Raw genomic sequence first — 19,537 nt, forward strand, 5'->3', positions numbered from 1 at the left:
TACGTTGTCCAGCTGCTGGTATGTTTATTGTTGTCGAGTAGCTAAGTAATTTTCCGCGAAGTTTCATTATCATTTGAATTTGATTATACTAACTCGATTTGACCTTGTAGAGACTCCATTACATGCAAGCAGCAAGAACAGAATCATCTAGCGAAAGGAAGCAGGAAAAAGAGGCCGTTCAGATCGTCATTTCACAGATTAGTTTATTGCTTACCGCGCTCACGGAGGACAAATACCAGGAAATCAGTAAGAAGATCGGTTTTCTACTCGATAAGTCTCCATTTGCCGTTTATATCAAGTACTGGAGGAAGTTGCTAGTGCTTTGCTCACGAGATATTAAGCAGGAACATTTTTTAACACCACAGAAAAACCTATTCCACAGGTTACTCTTGGAGCTTTTCGAACAGCTGCCTGAGAAGGATTCAGAAACAAGAGAAGTTCTTAATCAGGAAATCTTCAACAACATTGCATTTTTAGACCAGTGTGGACTGACAGTAGAGCATATAACCGCACTTTTCAGAGAAAGAACTGACATTTTAGAGCAGCTAAACCCTCAGATCACATTAGATAAGCTCCGCTCTTTGAAAGAAATCAGGATGAATAACAGCAAATATCTGCAGAATTTTCTTTTGCAGTCTTCGCCGGACACTTTGGGGTCTAATTTAACAGACTTACTTCAGTCTTTGGAGGGCGAGAGCTTAAACGACATGGTAGCGCTCATGTTATCAGAGATATTGTCGCCTGGTTCTCAAAGAATACAAGCAAACCTCCACGAGAGTTGGTTCACACCAAATGGGATAGCTGATGCAACCGCGCGAGGTCAGTCTGTTAATAAATCTTTTGATAGGTTAGCGGGGAATGCTATAAACTGGAATCGGGTCTTCAATCTAATGTCCACCAAGTATTTTCTAACAACCATAATAAAGCCCACAATAGCTTCCCTCAGCTGCTTACTTGCATGCCTAGAAAAGGGCCCTCTTATAGATCAATTCTTCGAATGTGATTGGGATTTGAATTTCAAGCTAGAACTGGCATTCATTTTACACAAGTGGGCCACGGAGCAGGGTTGTTTCGATATTTTAGCCGTGGAAGGTACTAAGAAAGTAACGGATCAGATACCTAACACGAAAAACTCATTATTATTCCTAACATCCATTGCTTCGCTAGATTTGGAACTATTCCTGCTGAGGGATGAATTAGCTAATAACTCTATGCTTCCCTATTACCAGGAATGTTTCTTCGAGGACTTTAGCAAAGTTCCTGAGTTGTTAGCCTTCGCCTTAATTACTAACATGAAGCATTTCCATTTGTTGGTCGAAAGAAGAACAATAATTAACGAAATAATGGTGACTTTGCTGGTACAGATCGCTGAAAGATCCCTTGACTACCTAGGCCCCGTCGTGAGAGCTCTACCAGAGAACGCGCGGATCGTGGAAGCTGCGAGAATTATGATAAGCAAAGAGAATTTACCGATTGCAGAGCTTGTGAAAATTTTGGCCGCAGAGGATAAGCTGGATAACTTGATAGAGGAGTTGTCCTTTGGAGAAGCTCTGAAAATCATACCTTGTGCCAGAAAAGCGGGATGGCTAGGTTTTGAAAATTTTATGCAGAAAAAGCTCAATAGCAGCAATGCGTCACTAGTAGTGGACATGCTAGAAACGCAAGCCAAGATGAGCGAAGTAGCAACACCGTTTGATGCTTCCCAAAGATTAGATTTGTCTGGTCTTCATCTACTCATCACAATGCTCACTAAATGTTCTTTGAACGATAGTGATCTAGAGCGCTTTGAATCAGTACAATTCTCTTTGATTATCGCTCGGCCGCGCCTGATCAACTTTGGTTTCGGTCACGATCAAGCAATTCTAAGCAATGGAGATGAAGCCCCAATATCTCCTGATGTAGAGAAGGAGATGCAGAATTATTTGCAAAAAATGTACAGTGGCGAATTGGCAATTAAAGATATTATTGATATCTTGAGGAAGCTAAGAGACAGTCAGAACAGCAGGGACCAAGATGTCTTTGCCTGTATGACTCATGCTGTCATTGCAGAATCGAGCTTTTTTAGGGATTATCCTCTTGATGCCCTCGCTACCACATCTGTTCTTTTTGGTTCAATGATCTTATTTCAGCTGCTGCGGGGGTTTGTGTTGGATGTTGCATTTAGAATTATCTTGGATTTTGCGAAAGAGGGCCCTGAATCTAAGATGTTTAAATTCGCTGTTCAAGCAATTTATGCATTCAAGTTTAGGCTGGCAGATTATCCAAATTATTGCAGGGATCTACTCGAAAAAGTTCCTGGTTTACAGTCTCAGCCTCAAGTTTATCAATCTGTCGTAGATGCAGCGTTGGCTGGAGAAAAGTTACAGGCCAGTGGTCAAGAAAGTAACAGAAGTGCAGCAGAAACAATTCCATTGAAGTATTTCACTTTAGAAGAGCCACCTGCGCATGTGCTGCAAGAAAACCCTCCTAAGGAAATCACGGAAAAGGTTTTATTCGTTGTCAATAATATCACGATGGATAATTTCGAAACAAAGATATCGGACTTGAAATCGGTTTTATCTCCAAACTATTTCTCCTGGTTTTCAAACTATCTCGTGAACCAAAGGGCGAAAACAGAACCAAACTACCATAAGCTCTATAGCAGGATCCTGTTATCTTTGAATTCCGAACTACTGCATGAGTTCATGGTAGCTGTAACATGCAAACAGCTGCATTCTTTCCTTTCAACTAAGGATACACAACTTATAGATAAGAATCATTTGAAAAACATGTCAATGTGGCTCGGCTGTATCACCCTGGCGGTAAATAGGCCCATCAGACATCGAACTATTGCTTTCAGAGAGCTGCTTTTGGACGCCTATCATGAAAAGCGATTGAACATCGTTGTACCCTTTGTTGCAAAAGTACTGCAGAATGCAGCGGACTCTAGGATATTCAGACCGCCAAACCCGTGGACCTTGGGTATCGTGAAAATACTTCTCGAGCTAAATAACAAGGCGAATTGGAAACTTAGCCTAACTTTTGAGGTTGAAGTGCTGATGAAATCACTCGGCCTAGATCCTAAAGACGTTTCTCCATCCAATCTAATAAACGTGAATAATATTGCAGATGAATTAGCTGGTAACTTGAATAATCTGACTGTTGAACAAAGGAATTCTGAGCAGCAAAGGCAAATGGCTACTATGCAGCAATACCAACAGCAGTTGTTACTTTCCCAGCAAAGGCAACGAAGAGTTATTTCTGGTGGAGTACTTCCTCCTTCGGAACACGCGCCTGTGGGACTTGAAAACGTCACTGCTGGCGATAGCAATTTCAGCAATATCAATGGTTCAACGATCTTCGCTACTCACCCAGATCTGACGCGAGTTTTTCAAATGGCTATGGCGAAGTCTGTTCGTGAAGTGCTTTTGCCAGCTGTAGATAAAGCGTCAAGCATCGCTGTTGTGACGACGATGAAGATAGTCCTCAAGGATTTTGCAACGGAAGCGGATGAAATGAAACTTCAGGCTGCTGCGGTAGGAATGGTTAGACATCTATCTCAAAGTCTAGCCCGCACGACTGCAATCGAGCCATTAAAGGATGTCATTAGATCAACAACTCAATCTTTGGCCCCTAATCTGATGAACATGCAGAATTCTTTTGTGGAGGAATTGAATACCGCTATGAACGATAACCTGGGTATTGCCTTGGCCATAATCGAGAAGGCGGCAATGGACAAAGCTACTCAAGATGTAAGTGAACAGTTACTGCAGCCAATGGCAATTCGTCGCTACCATAAGGAGAGAAGAGCAGGCCAACCGTTTTTGACCCAAAATACGAATCCATATTCGCTGACGTTACCAGAACCGTTAGGTCTCAAAAGCTCAGGCGTTACTCCCCAGCAATTCAGTATCTATGAAAAGCAAGGAGAATATGCATCGACTTTTGAAAGCACACCAGGCGTCAATGTCCCCATTCAAAGCCAAGCGACTCGCCAACAGATTTTACTTCAGCAGCAACAGATGCGTACTCAACAGCAACAACAACAGCAGCAGCAACAACAGCAGCAACAACAGCAGCAACAACAACAGCAGCAACAGCAGCAACAGCAACAACAGCAACAACATCCTCCCCAGCCGGTTCAAGCTAAACTCCTACCAGGTCAGAACCAAATTCCAATTCAAAATCCACAGGCCATGGGAATCCAAAGCGAGCTAGAGCAGAACCATCGAGTTCTAGTTCATTTGATGGACGGTTTAGTTGTACAGATCAAGGAGAATGCCGACAAGAAAAGTATGAAGGATCTGGGAGAACAGAACTCAATTAAGGCCATCATATTCCAGATTCTTACCTTCATAGCTCGAAGTTCTCAAAAGGATCAATTGGCGTTGAAAGTATCGCAAGCGGTTGTCAACAGTTTATTTGCAACTAGTGAAAGCCCATTGTGCAGAGAGGTTTTATCCATGCTATTGGAGAAACTATGCTCGCTTTCGATCGTAGCGAGAAAGGACGTTGTGTGGTGGCTGGTTTATGCTCTGGATAGCCGAAAATTTAACGTTTCTGTTATTCGATCGTTGCTTGACGTCAAATTGATTGATGCCAATGAATTGGATAATGTTCTTGTGACTACAATGGAGAACAAAATGGAAAATTCTGTGAATTTTGCGATGGAGTTGATACGAGGTACCGTCATGTCGACATCTCCAATTTTGATGCGAATGGATTTTATCCACACTCTGGCATACTTAGGTACGCTTGAGGACGCTAGCGTCAAGTCATTTATGACAGAGTATGAAACTCGAGTGATATTACCGGTTGAAGTAGGAACCAAGGTTTCGAACAGGGAAAAGTACTTTTTGGTTTTCACTGAGTGGGTAAAGCTTCTACAGAGAGTTGAATGCAATGATATCGCTACATTTGTTTTCATTAAACAAATGAAACAAAAAGGTGTAATTTCCAACACGGATAATCTGATCGGCTTTATCACTGCTGCATTAGAGCTCTCTGTTTTGTCATTCAAGGAAAGTGACCCCACTGGCGAGGTGTTTACTGCCATTGACGCTTTAGCAAAGATAATCACTAAACTACTTGTGGTGCAAGATTTCGAGGATGTGTCTCGAGCGGACTATTTGAATATCATCTTCTCCGTCATCGCGCTTGTGTTCTCCAAAGACCACGAGCAAGAAAATGCGACTTTCAACGAAAGACCGCATTTCAGATTACTTTCGAACCTTTTGTATGAATGGGAAACTCTCAGAGGCCATAAATTCGTCAAGGTCCGCAACGTTCAAGCACGTAAGGAATTGCTGGACTTTGATGCCCATTTTTACAACATTTTCTCAACATACTTACAATCAGTTCAACCAATTGCCTTCCCCGGCTTCTCTTTTGCATGGGTCACGCTCATATCGCACAGAATGTTCTTACCAACAATGTTAAGGCTGCCAAACAAGGGTGGTTGGAAAAACCTGATGCTACTGCTAATCGACCTTCTGAAGTTCCTGGATAAATACACGGACAAGAATGAAGTGTCTAATGCCATTTCCGTGGTCTACAAAGGCGCTCTTCGCGTCTTCCTAGGAATTTCCAATGACATGCCTGAATTTCTAATCGAAAACCACTTGGAGTTGATGAATAATCTTCCTCCCACTTACCTGCAGCTGAAGAATGTGATCCTATCGGCAATACCCAAAAAGATGATGCTACCAAATCCGTATAGCTCATCATTATCCTTGGATGAGGTTAACGAATGTAAGCAGCCTCCTAAGGTCTTTTACGATCCAATCTCCGAATCCAGTACATTGAGGAAGCCTGTGGATAACTACCTCCGTATTCCTTCAAACTCCCTGCTGAAAAGCATTCTGGCTGCTACTCAGAGAACAGAATACGATATGAAGAATGGGCTCGGCTATACGTACCTCTCTGTTGACGTGAAAACGGTTCGCGCCATTGTGCTTCATGTCGGCATCGAAGCAGGCCAGGAATGTCAAACGGTATCATTCAATGCTGTTTTCAACACCAAGTCTGCTTACTATACGCTTCTATTCAATTTAGTACAGGAAGGATCTGTCGAGCTCAAGTATCACATCATACAGGCAATGGTCGAGCAACTCAGATACCCCAATGTTCACACGTCCTGGTTCATTTTTGCATTGAGAAAGATGTTTGTTTCCGAGCAGTGGGATGATCAGCTAGTCGAGGTCCAAGAGCTCATCCTGCGCAATCTGCTCGAAAGAATCGTCGTCAACAGACCTCATACCTGGGGTATATCTGTAATGTTTACGCAGCTGATCAAGAGTCCCGAAGTGAACCTAGTTGAATTGGAATTCGTGAAGAATATACCCGAGATAGCCACCCTTTTGGAACCTCTTTACAGATACATTTCGCCCAGCACGCAGACAGACAACCGGAACGAGGAGAAATTATCTACTGCTACTGCAAATGCGGTGGATGCTAAAGTATGAGCACCATGCAACGCCCTCTCATAACGAAATTGTATAATAAGTATTCGCATTGTGACGACACCCGAGTGACAGGCAGCAAGCAGGCGGCCACTCTGCTTAGCACCAATATAGACTGAATGTCATATATCACAGCAATGCTGCCGTCGGTCTTCAAGAAGCATACATCATTCTAGCACTACTAAGAGATCCCATCTACGGTTCGAACCGCGGACTACGATGGTTCATTGGCGTTTTATCTTGCGTTTATAGGAGGCTTTCCATTTCTTGGCTTGTGAAGTACCTGGTTAAGGTCTGAGCGCGGACGCCGGCACAGCCAGTACAGAACAGAAATATCAAGGTAAGGAAGGTCCCAAGGTTACGAGATTCAAATACCAGCAAGTCGTTGAATCAGAGCTCATGGTAGTGTTTTTCAGAAGGAGGAAGGTTTCGCTAGCAGATCAGGATACTGGTGAGCCAGTCAGGAAATCAAGGAAACCACCAAATACGGCATTCAGGCAACAGAGACTCAAAGCTTGGCAGCCAATTCTCTCACCACAAAGTGTACTGCCATTGCTGATATTTGTTGCTTGTATATTTGCTCCTATAGGTATTGGTTTGATAGTGAGTGCCACAAACGTTCAAGACCTTGTTATCGATTACAGCAGATGTGAAACGGATGCAAGTGGCCAGGATTTCAGTGAAATACCCTCCAAGTTTGTACATTACCACTTCAAAAGACCAGTCACGACCAAACCCAGCTGGAAGCTTGATGAAAGTGATCCGAGCACTACCTTTTGTCAAATACGATTTCAGGTACCCAATCGTATTAGGCATCCAGTTTATCTTTACTACAAATTGACGAATTTCTATCAGAATCACCGTAAGTACGTGGAATCCGTGGATATCCAGCAGCTAAAAGGTGAGGCAATTGATGCTGATAACTTGAATAGCAACTGCAATCCTCTCAGGAAATCCGGCGGGAAGGCGGTATATCCCTGTGGTCTAATAGCTAACTCGATGTTCAACGATACTTTCAGTACGGTGCTTGAAGGTAGCGATGGTACAGAGGACTTCCAGCTAACTAACAAAGACATAGCGTGGGCGATAGATCGCCATCGCTTCAAGAAAACTAGTTACAACGCTTCACAGATTGTTCCACCTCCTAATTGGGCTAAGAAATATCCTGAGGGTTATACAGATGAAAACATACCTGATATAAGCTCTTGGGAGGAATTGCAGGTATGGATGAGGACAGCTGCATTACCAAAGTTTTATAAACTGGCGCTGAAAAATGAAACAGGAGAACTGCCCAATGGAACATATACCATTAGAATTGAGCAAAACTATCCTGTCTCATCGTTTGGAGGATCGAAATCGATAGTTTTGACGACAAGTAGCATTATCGGAGGAAGGAATATCTCCCTGGGTGTACTCTACTGCATTGTTGCGGGTATATCGGCACTTTTCGCTATTATTTTCCTTGTCAAGGTCATAATACAGCCAAGAACCATGGGCGACCATTCATACCTGAACTTTGACAGCAACGTCGAAAGCCATGTAGAGCAACAGAGCAACAACAACAACATCCCCCTCAGGGAGATTCTCTAATGAAATTATACAAATCATATATTGTTATAAAATAGCGGGAGAGATTCTTTGATAACTTCCGAAGAGCGCTGGCTACGTTTATGCATACGGCGATGAGCAGATCACAGAAATCGCCATTGTGAAAGAACCAAAGCCCAGGGACTCTGACTTAGAGCGCCGAGCTACTCTTAGCTCTGACCCAGATTTCTAGAACTCCTCGTATTTTGTCTTTTCAGTCTTTCACGCATCATCATGGATGAAGAACTGATCCCAGCGGGTGAGGGAGCCACCTGCGTCTGTTGAGCCCTCACGTCGGCTGCTCCTCCCGCATTATGATGACTGCTCTGACTGAGATTCACGGATTGGACAGACTCCGATGCTATTTCGGTGCTTTGACTCATGTAAACCTGGTGAAAAGACATACCTGCACTCGAATGCTGCTCAGCTTCAGCAAAAGGGGGCGCACCGGAGCCATGCTGTTTCTTGAGATCTGTAGATACCTTGCGCAAGTGATGGAAGCCACTGCTGATAGGATTGGAACTGACGTGGTTCTGCTTCTTCAGGATTTTTTGCTCGTTCGGCAGATCGTCTTTATGGCCTAACCATCCTGGAAACCCAGTGAAGGGTTCTTGATCCTTGTAGAACTTTACTAGCGCCCTGTGAACCACGGTACTGGTTACGGTGTCACCATCTGTTTCGGTTCTAACCGATAGATTCGACAACGAATGGGAAAGGGACTTCGTTGACGAGCGGAATTTATTCCACAAACCGCCAGAACTCTGGTTAGCCGTTGCACTCATATACGTAGTTTAACCAGTCGGACCACGAATCTTTTATGGCCAAATTGATGTACTTGCATCTACTACTGTTAGTGCTTTTGGTAATGGCTGGTATAAGAGCTAGTAAAATATGAAAACCACATGATATTGGCTGTCATCACCGTAACAGCCACTGAAGTCCATCAAGTCGCTAGGTATCCATTATACTCGACCGCCCTTCTAATAATTATACATAGGGTCATATATATGCATTATCTTATCTCACAGTGGGTAACGGTGATCTTAACCAATAGTCTTCTCTTTTAGGTAAATGCCGTACTTGTCCTTCAGTTCCTTCATGATAGGATCGTTGACCTCTGGGGAGTATGGGGCCACTAAACCGGGACCCTTGAGCTTACCCTCCAGGATAAACTTTGTAGCAATGGAGACGGGGAGACCGACAGTCGCAGCCATGGAACTGTATCCACCAACTTTACCGTAGTCAATCAATGTAGATGTTCTAATTTCTGTAGTACCGTCGGCCCATTCGATACCGAACTTGTGTTGCAGAGCAACCATATCGCGCTCGCCCTCCTCGTATTGCATCAACTCCTCTAGTCTACCACAAAGAGTATCCAGAGCATTCCCCTTTGGAACAATCAAAGTGTCAGAGAAGAAGCCTAGCCACAAGAAACCCGACAAGATTCTCTCTCTATCTTCATCAGATTTCCACGAAGTCTTGAAGTCGATTGATGCAATCAAATCGGCTTTGGACTTCGACTTGCTTCCTAACCATTTCTGTAGAGCTTCATTCCATGGAATTGGCTTACTAAAGATTTCGCTCTCTTCGTCTCTCAACAAACCGATATCGACAAGCACCTTCACAAATTCCGGAAATCCTTGATATCTAAGGGTGCCTCTGATAACGGTCTCAGCTTCCGGAATGTGGTACAATTCCTTGAACAAGGTGGAATCTCTGTTTGGATAGCAAACGAAGGCGTAGCCCGGGTAGATGAAGTAAGGTTTAGCAGAAGCCATCAACTCTTCAGATGAAACGGTTTCAATTTTGCCATCTTTCCAGTATTTGGCCGAGTTTCTCAGTGCCAACAAGACACCTCTAGAAGACCAAGAGAATTTGTAACCCAGAGGATTATCGGAGTCCTCTGGCGCTGGAAGACCACCACAGTAGGACAGGAATGACTTGATCTTACCTCCTGCTCTATGCACTTCATCAATGGTCTTGACGGCATACAAGTGATCGATACCTGGGTCCAACCCAATCTCGTTCATGACTGTAATTCCAGCCTCCTTGATTTGTGGCTCTAACTCTCTTAAAGCATCAGAAATGTAGGAGGAAGTCACCACATCTTTCTTCAATCTGATGGCGCTCTTCACAACGTTTGGATGATAGATGTATGGAATCAAAGAAATGACAATATCGTGCTTTTCTAAAGCTGCATCCAATTGAGCATCGTCTGTAACATCCAGAGAAATCGCGTTAGAACCCGAGCTCCCAGCTAACTCCTGTGCTTTGAGCAAAGTCCTGCAGGCAACAGTAACATTTATATCTTCATTGGCAGATAGGGTGTCAACGACTGGTTGCGCGACAAAGCCGGAACCGAGCAAAAGAACGTTCTTCACCATTTGTGGTAACTTTTGATGCCGTCCAACATGTTTAATAAAACACAGTCCTCTCGTCACTCTCAGATCGACTCTTTTTATATTGGCATCAACCTGTAGCGCTTCGCATATCTCTTGAAATTCCGCCGGAAAAATGCACAGGCTTCATGGCTTATTCTAAAATCCCATCGGGATAACTAGCAGATAACTGGATTTCAGAATGGCCCAAAGATGCTAGCTCTGTCAAACTGAGGGCTTCGAGTTCCGCTTTGCCAGCACCGCCGCCGGGACTATCTTGCATACACTTACCTCGAAATCCTGACCATGCATTTCGCGTCTGGGCAATCTTCCGCCTGCGTACCAACCGCGGGCGGCAAACTTTGATACGCAATCCGGGCCTGGGAAACCACTATAGCGACGATTGGACCTGAATTGCTGAACTTCCAGCCTTCGAATTCAGCTCGAATCGCATAGTGTTGAAGCTCGTGTTTGGTGATAACTCAGCTCATCGAAGTTTCCCAACTTTTAAAGTAAAAAATTTCACCATACTTTGTTCTTTACTGCGGTCTACTTTTGTACTTTTAAAGTGACCAATGGGACTTATCACCATACTTATGCTCTTTCTCACATACTTGTGGTAAACGAAACCCATAGATTAACTCGCACGGTTGTTGTATACTTCGGTATGCAGCGCAGAGTGGGAAGTTGCAGCTCTGAAATCCACTGTATTCCCATTTTGAAACGTGCTATAGCTCCTGGAAGTAACTGCATCTTACGTGAAGATGTGCTCCGTGTAGAAATTGTGTTGTTGGGGGGCGTTTTCCTTTTCCCATAGATCCCTCTGGAACTTTAGCCAGTTGGGAAGCGCGGACTCTCGCGGGATCTTCACAGTTAATACGTCTTGCGTATCATTGCAATTCTGGCTGCGGTAATACTTGAAATCATGTCTGTTGAACGCCAACCTGTAGCGGCTTCCAAAGATGCCCAGACTGGAAGAAGATTTTGTCATTTGCGGCGAGTCAAACTCCTCTGCTCGAGACTGGGTTCGCCTGTGGTTTTCAGCCTCTTCAACCATTCTAAGCAGTCTCGACGGAACTGTTGGAGAGCAGCTTAGATCTGCTTCGCTGACGATCTCCGTGTTCGAAGCTAACCTGTCCATTGCTGTTGACTCTAAAAGCGGATCCGGTGTTAAATGTAATTCATCCATAGGCTCTACAAGAGATTGATCCTCTTTCTCCTGCTCAACATCGATGTTTAATACCTCAAGGAATGTCTCTGCAAAATAGCTTCTGTTCTTGCCTGAAAACAGCCTATACTCGTTGATCACAGATGACAAGCTCCATTTTTGGATCTTTCTTAAAATCCCAATTATTATCGACGTCCGGTCGACCAAGAGCAAGTTGTGCTTCTCAGTGTTCAATAGCTGGTAGAGTGTTTTCTTAATACAGCTACTTTTGATCAGCATCAAATCGTCCTGATCCGTTAGGTGATATGTGCCGCCAAAAGTTGACTCAATATCATGCTTGTCGGTCTCCGGCCATCCATAAGACATTAAACCATCGCGATTATTAGTGCAGCCCTTATTTGCATTGTTACTGGTGGGCTCGCCGGCCACTGAGAAGTCGGCTATGCGTATCAAGCTCCACTCAATGGACAAAGTGGCAAAAAACTCTCGAAAGAACTTGGACGGTTCTTGTCCGCCAACGAAAAGAACAGTCTTGAGATTGAGCGTCTCTAGGAAGGACAGGTTCAGCGTTTCCACCTTCGAACATCGATAGATTCCCTCTTCTGCGATACCGAAATTCGCCGGAGGTACGAGCATCGTTTCCTAACCTTGCAAGTAAGCTCCTCACCGCTTAAATCCCGAAATTGATGGCACTATAAGCTTTTTTACGATTGATACACTTGCCATCTTTGCTTATGTTGGTAGTATTTCGATTTAGATTACTGCCGGCGCGCAAAGGCATTGAAGCTATCAGCGATGGTTTTACAGGCGTAAATAGGTGATCAGGACCATAGAATGCAATATTGTGAATTTTACAGCTTTTTTTGAGTATACACGTCTTATTCTTACTATATCATCGTCCCTCGTTAAATAAAAGTGGCTTAATTACCTGCCGGCCCATCAACTGGGGTCTAGTCCCGTTTTTTGTTAGGATGCTTCTTGTGTGAGCGGGAGCCGTTTGAGGATCCCGCTGGTGGCGACCCTGTGGTTTTCTTTACAGTCTTTCGGCTTAGGTAAACTTCTGTATCTCCAACCATGAGTTGTTTTCTATCGAGAGCTTCAACTTGGCTCCGCTGTGTCTCAAAATCGACCACGGCAAAGCTGTCAGCGGTCGTCATCTTCATGATAGTGCCGAACTCGCTCTCCAAGGCCTTCTTTAGCTTCTCTTCCTTGATGCCGGCGGTTCCTTTGATATAAATCGGATAGAAGCCGTCCTTGTTGACGGTGCTGAACTGAGGTTTCTTTTTCACTGGCTTTGTTGCAGAGAGCTCTCTATGACTGGATAGGTCAGTTTTGCTTTCTGGTATCTTCTTGTTGCTGGGTACCTGCAGATCTGGTTTGGCAGGCCCGTTCTGTGATGAGGTAACTGGCGGCGCTGTTTTAATGTAGTCGCTACTGGCAGCCAATTTAGAAGCCCAGCTCATACGCGCAGGAGGTCTTGCTTTGTTTTGTGCTGGAGCGTCAGGCTCCTTCTGTTTATCCATCGTGGACGGTGCCTCGTGGTCGCTTTCATCTTTCTGTAACGTTTCCTTCTCAGAAATATCAGTCTCTTCCGTTGCCACTGCCTTCTCGCTCTTATTGATGGGTTTTAGTTCGCTTATGTCTTCTTCTGTTCTGCTATTACTTTTGAGCTCGTTGCTTATTGTTTGATCGAGTGGTGTAGACTCTTTGAAATCAGCTTCTCCCTTGCTTTTAGCCTCAGATTTTCTAGCTTTGAGCTCCGGTTCATTTTCTGCTTTCACGCCTTCATGTTGGCCTCTCTCTTCCACTGCCGCCTTACCGTTGATTACTGGTGATTCTGGAGGTTGTTTTGATTCTTTTGACTTCGAGCTGCCCTCATTTGGGGACGGAACAGCCACCCAGTTGTCGGGTATGAAGCGAATAACATCATTCGTAATGTCGTACGCATTTTTGTTGTCTGTATTTGGTTGCAGAACGATCGTTTGACAAAACCTATAAGCCGGAGTCCCTGACCAAAAGATTTCACCAGTAGTCAAGATCAGGATGCCCGAGTGCGAAGCTGTTTGAAAATCGCAAGTGTCAATCTTTGCTTTCAAATCGCTAACCTTTTTATTGTTCCTCGTAAAAAACTTGCTGATGTTCTCCTTCCCTGTAAGCTTTATTGTGGGTAAAATATCTGAGCTTGTGTCGAAATCTATCTGATAATTGATATGTGTCAATTCCGCAGTCGCAGAGTACAAAGAGGAGACCTTGGAGGGATCTTTTTTCATCCTCTGGTAATACGTTTCCAGAAAAGCGTACACAATATCTTGGACGGCTGCTCCCATATTCAAATATTTATAACTGTTTCTAGTGACTCAATTTATTGGGTGTTGATGCAATGATGCTAATTATTATGCTGAAAATTCGGGAATGAAGGGAAGGTGTTACCTCGGTCTATCAAACATGCAAAGGCTCCGCCTAGAAACGAAAAAACGTATAGTAGATAGTTCAATGACTTTAAGATAATAACTGCAGCCTGGTTAACGGATAACAACAGCCCAATCTCGGTTTTCGATTAGCGAAAAGCAGATTGATGTCGAAGGCTAAACAGAAAAAGAGTCCTAGCTTCGGGCAAAATGCAGACTTGGGTTCAGGCCACCTGGACGAGATCACGTAGACCTAGGGAATGTTGAATCCTTCTATACTATGCTATATGGCTAGTAACCAGAGGCGGGCTTCATTTTACCTTGAAAATTTTTCAATATTGAAGATCCGATCCACGATAACTCTGTACGTCAAACCTCTTCAATCAAGAAGAGCTTGAGAATAAGAGCTATTGGTAGAGGCTACTGATATCCAAGATTCTGGATATTGGTGCTTCTGCGCTTAAAGTATTCCGCCGGTCCGCTTTACCCGTAGTACCTCTAAGGATAGCTTCATTTATATAATTTGCGTAGACCGTCACTCTCCATTGATGCCATAGATAAGATTTCTATAACTGGAGAAGTTAGTTCCGTTAGGCATTTTGTTCGCCAGCAACTTATTCAACTGAAAGAAGCACAACCCTGTCAGTAGGCTTTCTCCCCCGGTGGTGACAAACAGGGAGTATCTGGGAATGCTCAATTCTTCGGCCAATGATGATAAAGTGTACTGTTTTTGCTGCTGTGTGGGTTGCGGTTGTTTGGAGTCCTGCATGACCTTGCAAATTAGGTTTAAATCGTAAAAGTTTGGTATGAATTTGTGAACCCACCATTCGAAGTCCTCTCTGTTGTTGGGCATGTCATTGTTCATAAGAATGTTGATTAGGAAACCGAAATCGTACGCAGCGTGATATGTGAGCCATGTAACGGAGGCCTCCAGAAGCAGTCCTGAGTCGATCATTAGTTGCGCAAACTCGAAGGGGTCTATCCCATTCGTTTTATGACTATGGAAGTTGATGCCTGATTTCTGCAGAAGCTCAAAGGACTCCTGTGACATCATTTCTTTTGTCTCGTCGAAGCAGAAATTGAACTGCCAGGTGGACGGGCCACTTTCTGGCTTGTTTCCGCTCGCGTCGCAAAGTGACAGACCTATCTGTATAGGATTTAGAAAGTCGACATTCGATCTCATCGTCTGATAGTGGTAATCTGTCTTAGATCTGAAATTGCCGATCGGCCGCGCTATAGTCCCGACAAACTCCGTGCTTATTGAAACGTAATTGTATTGTGTAATCAGTTTTCTTATAGAGGCGAATTCAGCATGCAAATTATTCAGCCACACCTCACGGATAAATAGATGGTTTGGCGGCGTGAGTAGTACCGGGGCTGCATTCGCAGTCGCAATGTGCTTTGGAACAGTGTTATTTCCAGGTCTAGTCAAACCAGCGGGAGCTTGGCTAATGCCGCCTATGCCCGGCGGCCCATTTGGAGCCAAGTTTCCAGCATTCGGGACGCTGAAAGCCGGATGTTGGGGGACTTGTGGGCCGTGAGCCTGCTGTTGTTGCTGCTGCTGCAGCGGCGCCTGGACCTGACCCAACGATGGATCCAGTTTCTGCTTCAGATGAAAAGAGTTGGACATATCGGGCGCAGCATGAGAGCTAGCCACTCCAGGCATGCCTTGCACCATTCCCGGCTGTTGAGGATATAATCTCGATGTTTGCTTCATCTGTGGGGAGAATACCTGAGCATTCATCCTAACATTGGCTTGTTGGTCATTTTGTTGTTGTGGTGAAAAAAATTGGTCTCCCATAGGAAACACATGAGATCGCATATTCATTGGCTGCATTATCGCTAACACAATGTGCGAGCGCCGTACTAGCTTGACAGGAGCCCGTTATTCTGCTTACTGCATTGCTACGATGCCGTTATCTTGAGCTCGACTTAGGCCATCTTTTAAGCTAACTATAACTGAAGAGTCGTATCAAGTTATCGTCGTGGTCCCCCAGGATATTAATTCAACTATTATACAAATGGTGCTAGCTACAGACCGGTAGGTTTGGTCACTTCGCCGTCGAATCATGCTTATCCTTTTCTTGTTCACCAGATTCATCTTTCTCCTTCTCCGGTGGCGGCACAAACCACGGTATCTTACCTCTGTTGAAGTCGTTGAGCACTTGTTTGGCGACACCGCTCTCATCCGGCTCACCCCCTTTGATTAGTCTGCCTTGCTTTCTGGCTAGCATGTGAATAAACTCGGTAGCGTCTTCCCAGCCGGAAATTTCGTAGGTTCTTTCCAAATGCTTCGTCTGACAACGCTTGAGGACGCCAGGAATGTATTGCTCCGGATGGGAGACATGTTCAACTCTGACGACACCTCTGAATAGGATATCCTCCTCGGAGTCTTTACTCGATGGGGGAACAATACCGGGACAGTCGATGAGGAAAATCCTTTTCATCAGTGTGATATATTGCCAGACCTTGGTCTCACCTGGAATAGGAGCGACCTGGCAAACCTTTTTCTTCCTAAGCGTGTTGATTATCGACGACTTACCGGTGTTCGGGTAGCCAATGAAGCCGACAGAGATCTGCTTTCTATCGCTGTGGAGCTGAGAGAACTGCCTCAGAAGCTGTATCAGAGAACCTTTACCAAAGGAATTGGTAATGGATGCGTGGAACGCCAAGGTGGGACGCTCTTTCGAAAGATGTTTGACCCAAGCTGCCTGTGTTACAATTCGTTTGTTAGTATAAATTACTCCGATGTTTGATTTCGATAGTGCCAAATAACGTTGTTGTTGACCGAATGTGAAGTCCTATACTACGAGCAATTGTATGGGGATGAAGACGCAGAGTATGCTTTTCATCGACAAAGGCTCAACTCTGGAAGGTCTTCATTGCCCATTAGCGGAGGTGTACTTTCAAAACGAAAGTTGTCCTTCTATCATCCCAACTTCTTCAAAACGAAGAATAACGAATGAGCGGGCAATATTGCTCTTCCAAAACTGTAACAGGCCCTCTCGTGGATTGCACTTACAAAGCAATTGCGGCAGAGAACACCCTGACAAAGAGTTTTGGTATTATTTTCATTCATAACAACCACTCACTATTATGGCAAACCTATCCACACGGAAAAAAAAATCAACATACTGCTACCCATGTTGGGACTAAATCGCACTTGTTCAAAACGTACATCAGATGCTTATGCGGTGTTTCCTTCCTCATATATTCCTCAACCGATTTACATCGCGTACCCAGCGGATCCCTGGCATCCAGAACATGTATGACAACATCAGAAGAATCGATAACCTTGTATAGCTCGTTCCAAATACGTTTGGATTGGCCTTTACTGAAAATCGCCTCCCTAGCCTCCTGAGTCCAGCCATCCTGGTCCTCGTCCTGATTCCCCATTAGCCCCAGTGTCGCATTCAGCACTTGCTTCTCTTCAAACTTTTTATTATCTTCATTCGTGACATCAGCCAGCTCTTCCAGACTCGAAAGAGCAACCGAAGGCTTCTTCCTACGAGTCTTAGGACCAAATGTATGCTCAAAACTTTCTGTCTCAACGATCTTGGCAGTAGGAGAATCCGTGGTGTCTTTTTCATCCAGAAGCGACATTGGCAATTTATTCCTTCTCAGTAAAACCTGATAGCTGTCCTTCTGTGTGTCTCCGAGAGCATCTCTGAAGTGTTGAAGCGCATCCTGGGAGATAACCCTGGTGTTCCCGAACCAACGACGGTCTGGTTGCACACGAGCTGTTGGGATAGTGGCATCCTGCAATGGTGCTGCTTTTAGAATTTCACCCTTTCTGTTTCTGATGGATTTTCCACCTTTGTACATATTAAGGAACTGCACTCTCTTTGAGTCCCTGTAAAAGTTCTCACCTTTCACCCGCAGATTGCCATCTTTCGTGTCATTTTGGCGAATTCTTCTTTGTCTTTCCTTCTTAGCTGTTCCCATTGTTTCCAGATAACCTGAAGCCGGCTTTCTACCAAAACGAAGGGGGTTCACTTAGCAGTTGCAAGGCAAACGTAGCAAACGTAGCAATTGGGAAATTTAAAAGTTAGAACGTTATTAGTCGAGATGAGATGAGATGAGATGAGATGATTTTTATGCTTGAAAATTTTTCCGCTTTAACAAGGCGATGAAAAGCAGTCGATGAGCAACGTGTATAGCGACGTTGATCTAGAAGAGACTGCTCAATACTGAGCTCAGCTCTTTGGAAGAGTCTTTCTGCTTGATCTCGGAGGGCGCGTTGGCTCTTGAAGTGGCCACTTTGTGCTGTTTGAAAGATCTCTGCGGCTTCCCGTCTTCTTGCGGTTCCTGGTTGCTGCTTTGCCTCTTAGATCTTTTGATATTCTCGATCATCTTGCTCTTCTCCACGTTCTTCGCGAATTCGGCGTTCATCTTGTTCGCTTGCGATATTTCTATCTCCAGTTTGGATTGTCTGATGTCGTTTTCCCTCGCTATCTGCTCGGTCAGGTCTGTCCACTTAAAACCCGGCAGATACTTGACGTTCAGGATGTCGTCGTGATAGAAAGAGCCTTTTCGGCCGCCGATGATGTTCCCATTGAGGGTCTCTGCACAAAGCTTGGCGTCCCGCTTACGTATGAACTCTGCCCAGCCCTCTTCGTACATGGCTTTCTTGTTACCGCCGCCTCTGACTCGCCTTTTGTATTTCTGCTCGTCCTCTCTCTTGAGGAACAGTCGGTCAACCTCGCCGAATCTGGACAGAATCTGTCTCATTTTGGCTGGTTTCATATAGGGCGGGATGCTGGAAAGATACACCACACCTGTCTTGTGTTTGAGCTTTTTATCGGCCTTGAGTTTCTTGATCAAGTTCGCAGTTGAAGCTTTCTTTTGCTTTGGAGTCTGTGCTTCCCCGTCGCTAATTGAATTCTCTTGATTATCGAGCTGTGCGTCACGGTCTCCCTCGTCGCTGGCCGATTCTTCGCCATCGCTTCTTTCATCGATAGTCTTTTCTAAAATGGATGTTTTCTTGGTTGAGATTAGCAATTGGTTTTGATCTTGCTCGTCTTCTGATGAGAAATCTGCGTAGTCGCTATCCTGACTTGACATATTACAGTTGGTGGAAGGGTCTGGGACGTTTCGCTGTGTTTGATCAATCATAAGAGGCATCGCGAGTCTTCTAAAATTTTCCAAGTTAATTTATATGGCTAACTAGATCAGCACATTACAGATCCCGATTATTGCAGTTCGGGATCGATTTGAGTTCAAAAACGACTACGAAATGTGTGCCTGGCGCTGCCTTAATGCCTTTCCTTCATCACGTAGCATTAAAGCATTGAATTTTGAGCTCATACCCACATAAAAGAAGGTTCAGGCGCAAGCGATGGAACCGCTTCTTCTTAGAAAAGAGACCAAGATTTACAGTCGTTGGTGCTAGTACTATCTACATTTCAGATTGGTTAGTCCCGTAAACGTTAAGTTTTCAACGGCAGCGCTAAGACTATCGTTAACCGCAGTTTCGAAGACAGACCAGCCAGCAGTGTCACCGCTTATTCTCTTGATTACATCGGTAATTTTCAAGATGTCGAGGCTGCTTATCCA

At 44.5% G+C, this 19,537-nt stretch overlaps 9 protein-coding genes across 9 annotated transcripts; 2 read left to right on the forward strand and 7 right to left on the reverse strand.

Moving 5' to 3' along the window:
- Positions 1-122: 122 nt before the first annotated feature.
- Positions 123-6,443, forward strand: CDC39 (CCR4-NOT core subunit CDC39; the record flags this gene model as incomplete). The annotated part of the gene is made up of 1 exon (XM_037281910.1): positions 123-6,443. One exon carries the CDS (start codon positions 123-125, stop codon positions 6,441-6,443), a length of 6,321 nt encoding a protein of 2,106 aa, XP_037137805.1.
- Positions 6,444-6,839: 396 nt separating this feature from the next.
- HG536_0A09480 (CDC50/LEM3 family protein) lies at positions 6,840-8,030 on the forward strand (the record flags this gene model as incomplete). Its single annotated transcript, XM_037281911.1, has 1 exon — positions 6,840-8,030. The coding sequence occupies one exon, from the start codon at positions 6,840-6,842 to the stop codon at positions 8,028-8,030; it is 1,191 nt and encodes a 396-aa protein (XP_037137806.1).
- A 167-nt stretch (positions 8,031-8,197) lies between these two features.
- MSO1 (Mso1p) lies at positions 8,198-8,809 on the reverse strand (the record flags this gene model as incomplete). The annotated part of the gene is made up of 1 exon (XM_037281912.1): positions 8,198-8,809. One exon carries the CDS (start codon positions 8,807-8,809, stop codon positions 8,198-8,200), a length of 612 nt encoding a protein of 203 aa, XP_037137807.1.
- Positions 8,810-9,070: 261 nt separating this feature from the next.
- On the reverse strand, positions 9,071-10,411 carry LYS9 (saccharopine dehydrogenase (NADP+, L-glutamate-forming); the record flags this gene model as incomplete). Its single annotated transcript, XM_037281913.1, has 1 exon — positions 9,071-10,411. One exon carries the CDS (start codon positions 10,409-10,411, stop codon positions 9,071-9,073), a length of 1,341 nt encoding a protein of 446 aa, XP_037137808.1.
- Positions 10,412-11,159: 748 nt separating this feature from the next.
- Positions 11,160-12,209, reverse strand: OCA4 (Oca4p; the record flags this gene model as incomplete). The annotated part of the gene is made up of 1 exon (XM_037281914.1): positions 11,160-12,209. The coding sequence occupies one exon, from the start codon at positions 12,207-12,209 to the stop codon at positions 11,160-11,162; it is 1,050 nt and encodes a 349-aa protein (XP_037137809.1).
- A 314-nt stretch (positions 12,210-12,523) lies between these two features.
- On the reverse strand, positions 12,524-13,900 carry BRE5 (Bre5p; the record flags this gene model as incomplete). Its single annotated transcript, XM_037281915.1, has 1 exon — positions 12,524-13,900. The coding sequence occupies one exon, from the start codon at positions 13,898-13,900 to the stop codon at positions 12,524-12,526; it is 1,377 nt and encodes a 458-aa protein (XP_037137810.1).
- Positions 13,901-14,516: 616 nt separating this feature from the next.
- Positions 14,517-15,818, reverse strand: POP2 (CCR4-NOT core DEDD family RNase subunit POP2; the record flags this gene model as incomplete). Its single annotated transcript, XM_037281916.1, has 1 exon — positions 14,517-15,818. One exon carries the CDS (start codon positions 15,816-15,818, stop codon positions 14,517-14,519), a length of 1,302 nt encoding a protein of 433 aa, XP_037137811.1.
- Positions 15,819-16,032: 214 nt separating this feature from the next.
- On the reverse strand, positions 16,033-17,926 carry NOG2 (putative GTPase NOG2; the record flags this gene model as incomplete). The annotated part of the gene is made up of 2 exons (XM_037281917.1): positions 16,033-16,692; positions 17,117-17,926. The coding sequence occupies 2 exons, from the start codon at positions 17,924-17,926 to the stop codon at positions 16,033-16,035; spliced, it is 1,470 nt and encodes a 489-aa protein (XP_037137812.1).
- Positions 17,927-18,151: 225 nt separating this feature from the next.
- ESF2 (RNA-binding ATPase activator ESF2) lies at positions 18,152-19,105 on the reverse strand (the record flags this gene model as incomplete). Its single annotated transcript, XM_037281918.1, has 1 exon — positions 18,152-19,105. The coding sequence occupies one exon, from the start codon at positions 19,103-19,105 to the stop codon at positions 18,152-18,154; it is 954 nt and encodes a 317-aa protein (XP_037137813.1).
- Between the last annotated feature and the right edge of the window lie 432 nt (positions 19,106-19,537).

Source organism: Torulaspora globosa, chromosome 1 (assembly GCF_014133895.1).
Source record: "Torulaspora globosa chromosome 1, complete sequence".
Taxonomy (NCBI): domain Eukaryota; kingdom Fungi; phylum Ascomycota; class Saccharomycetes; order Saccharomycetales; family Saccharomycetaceae; genus Torulaspora; species Torulaspora globosa.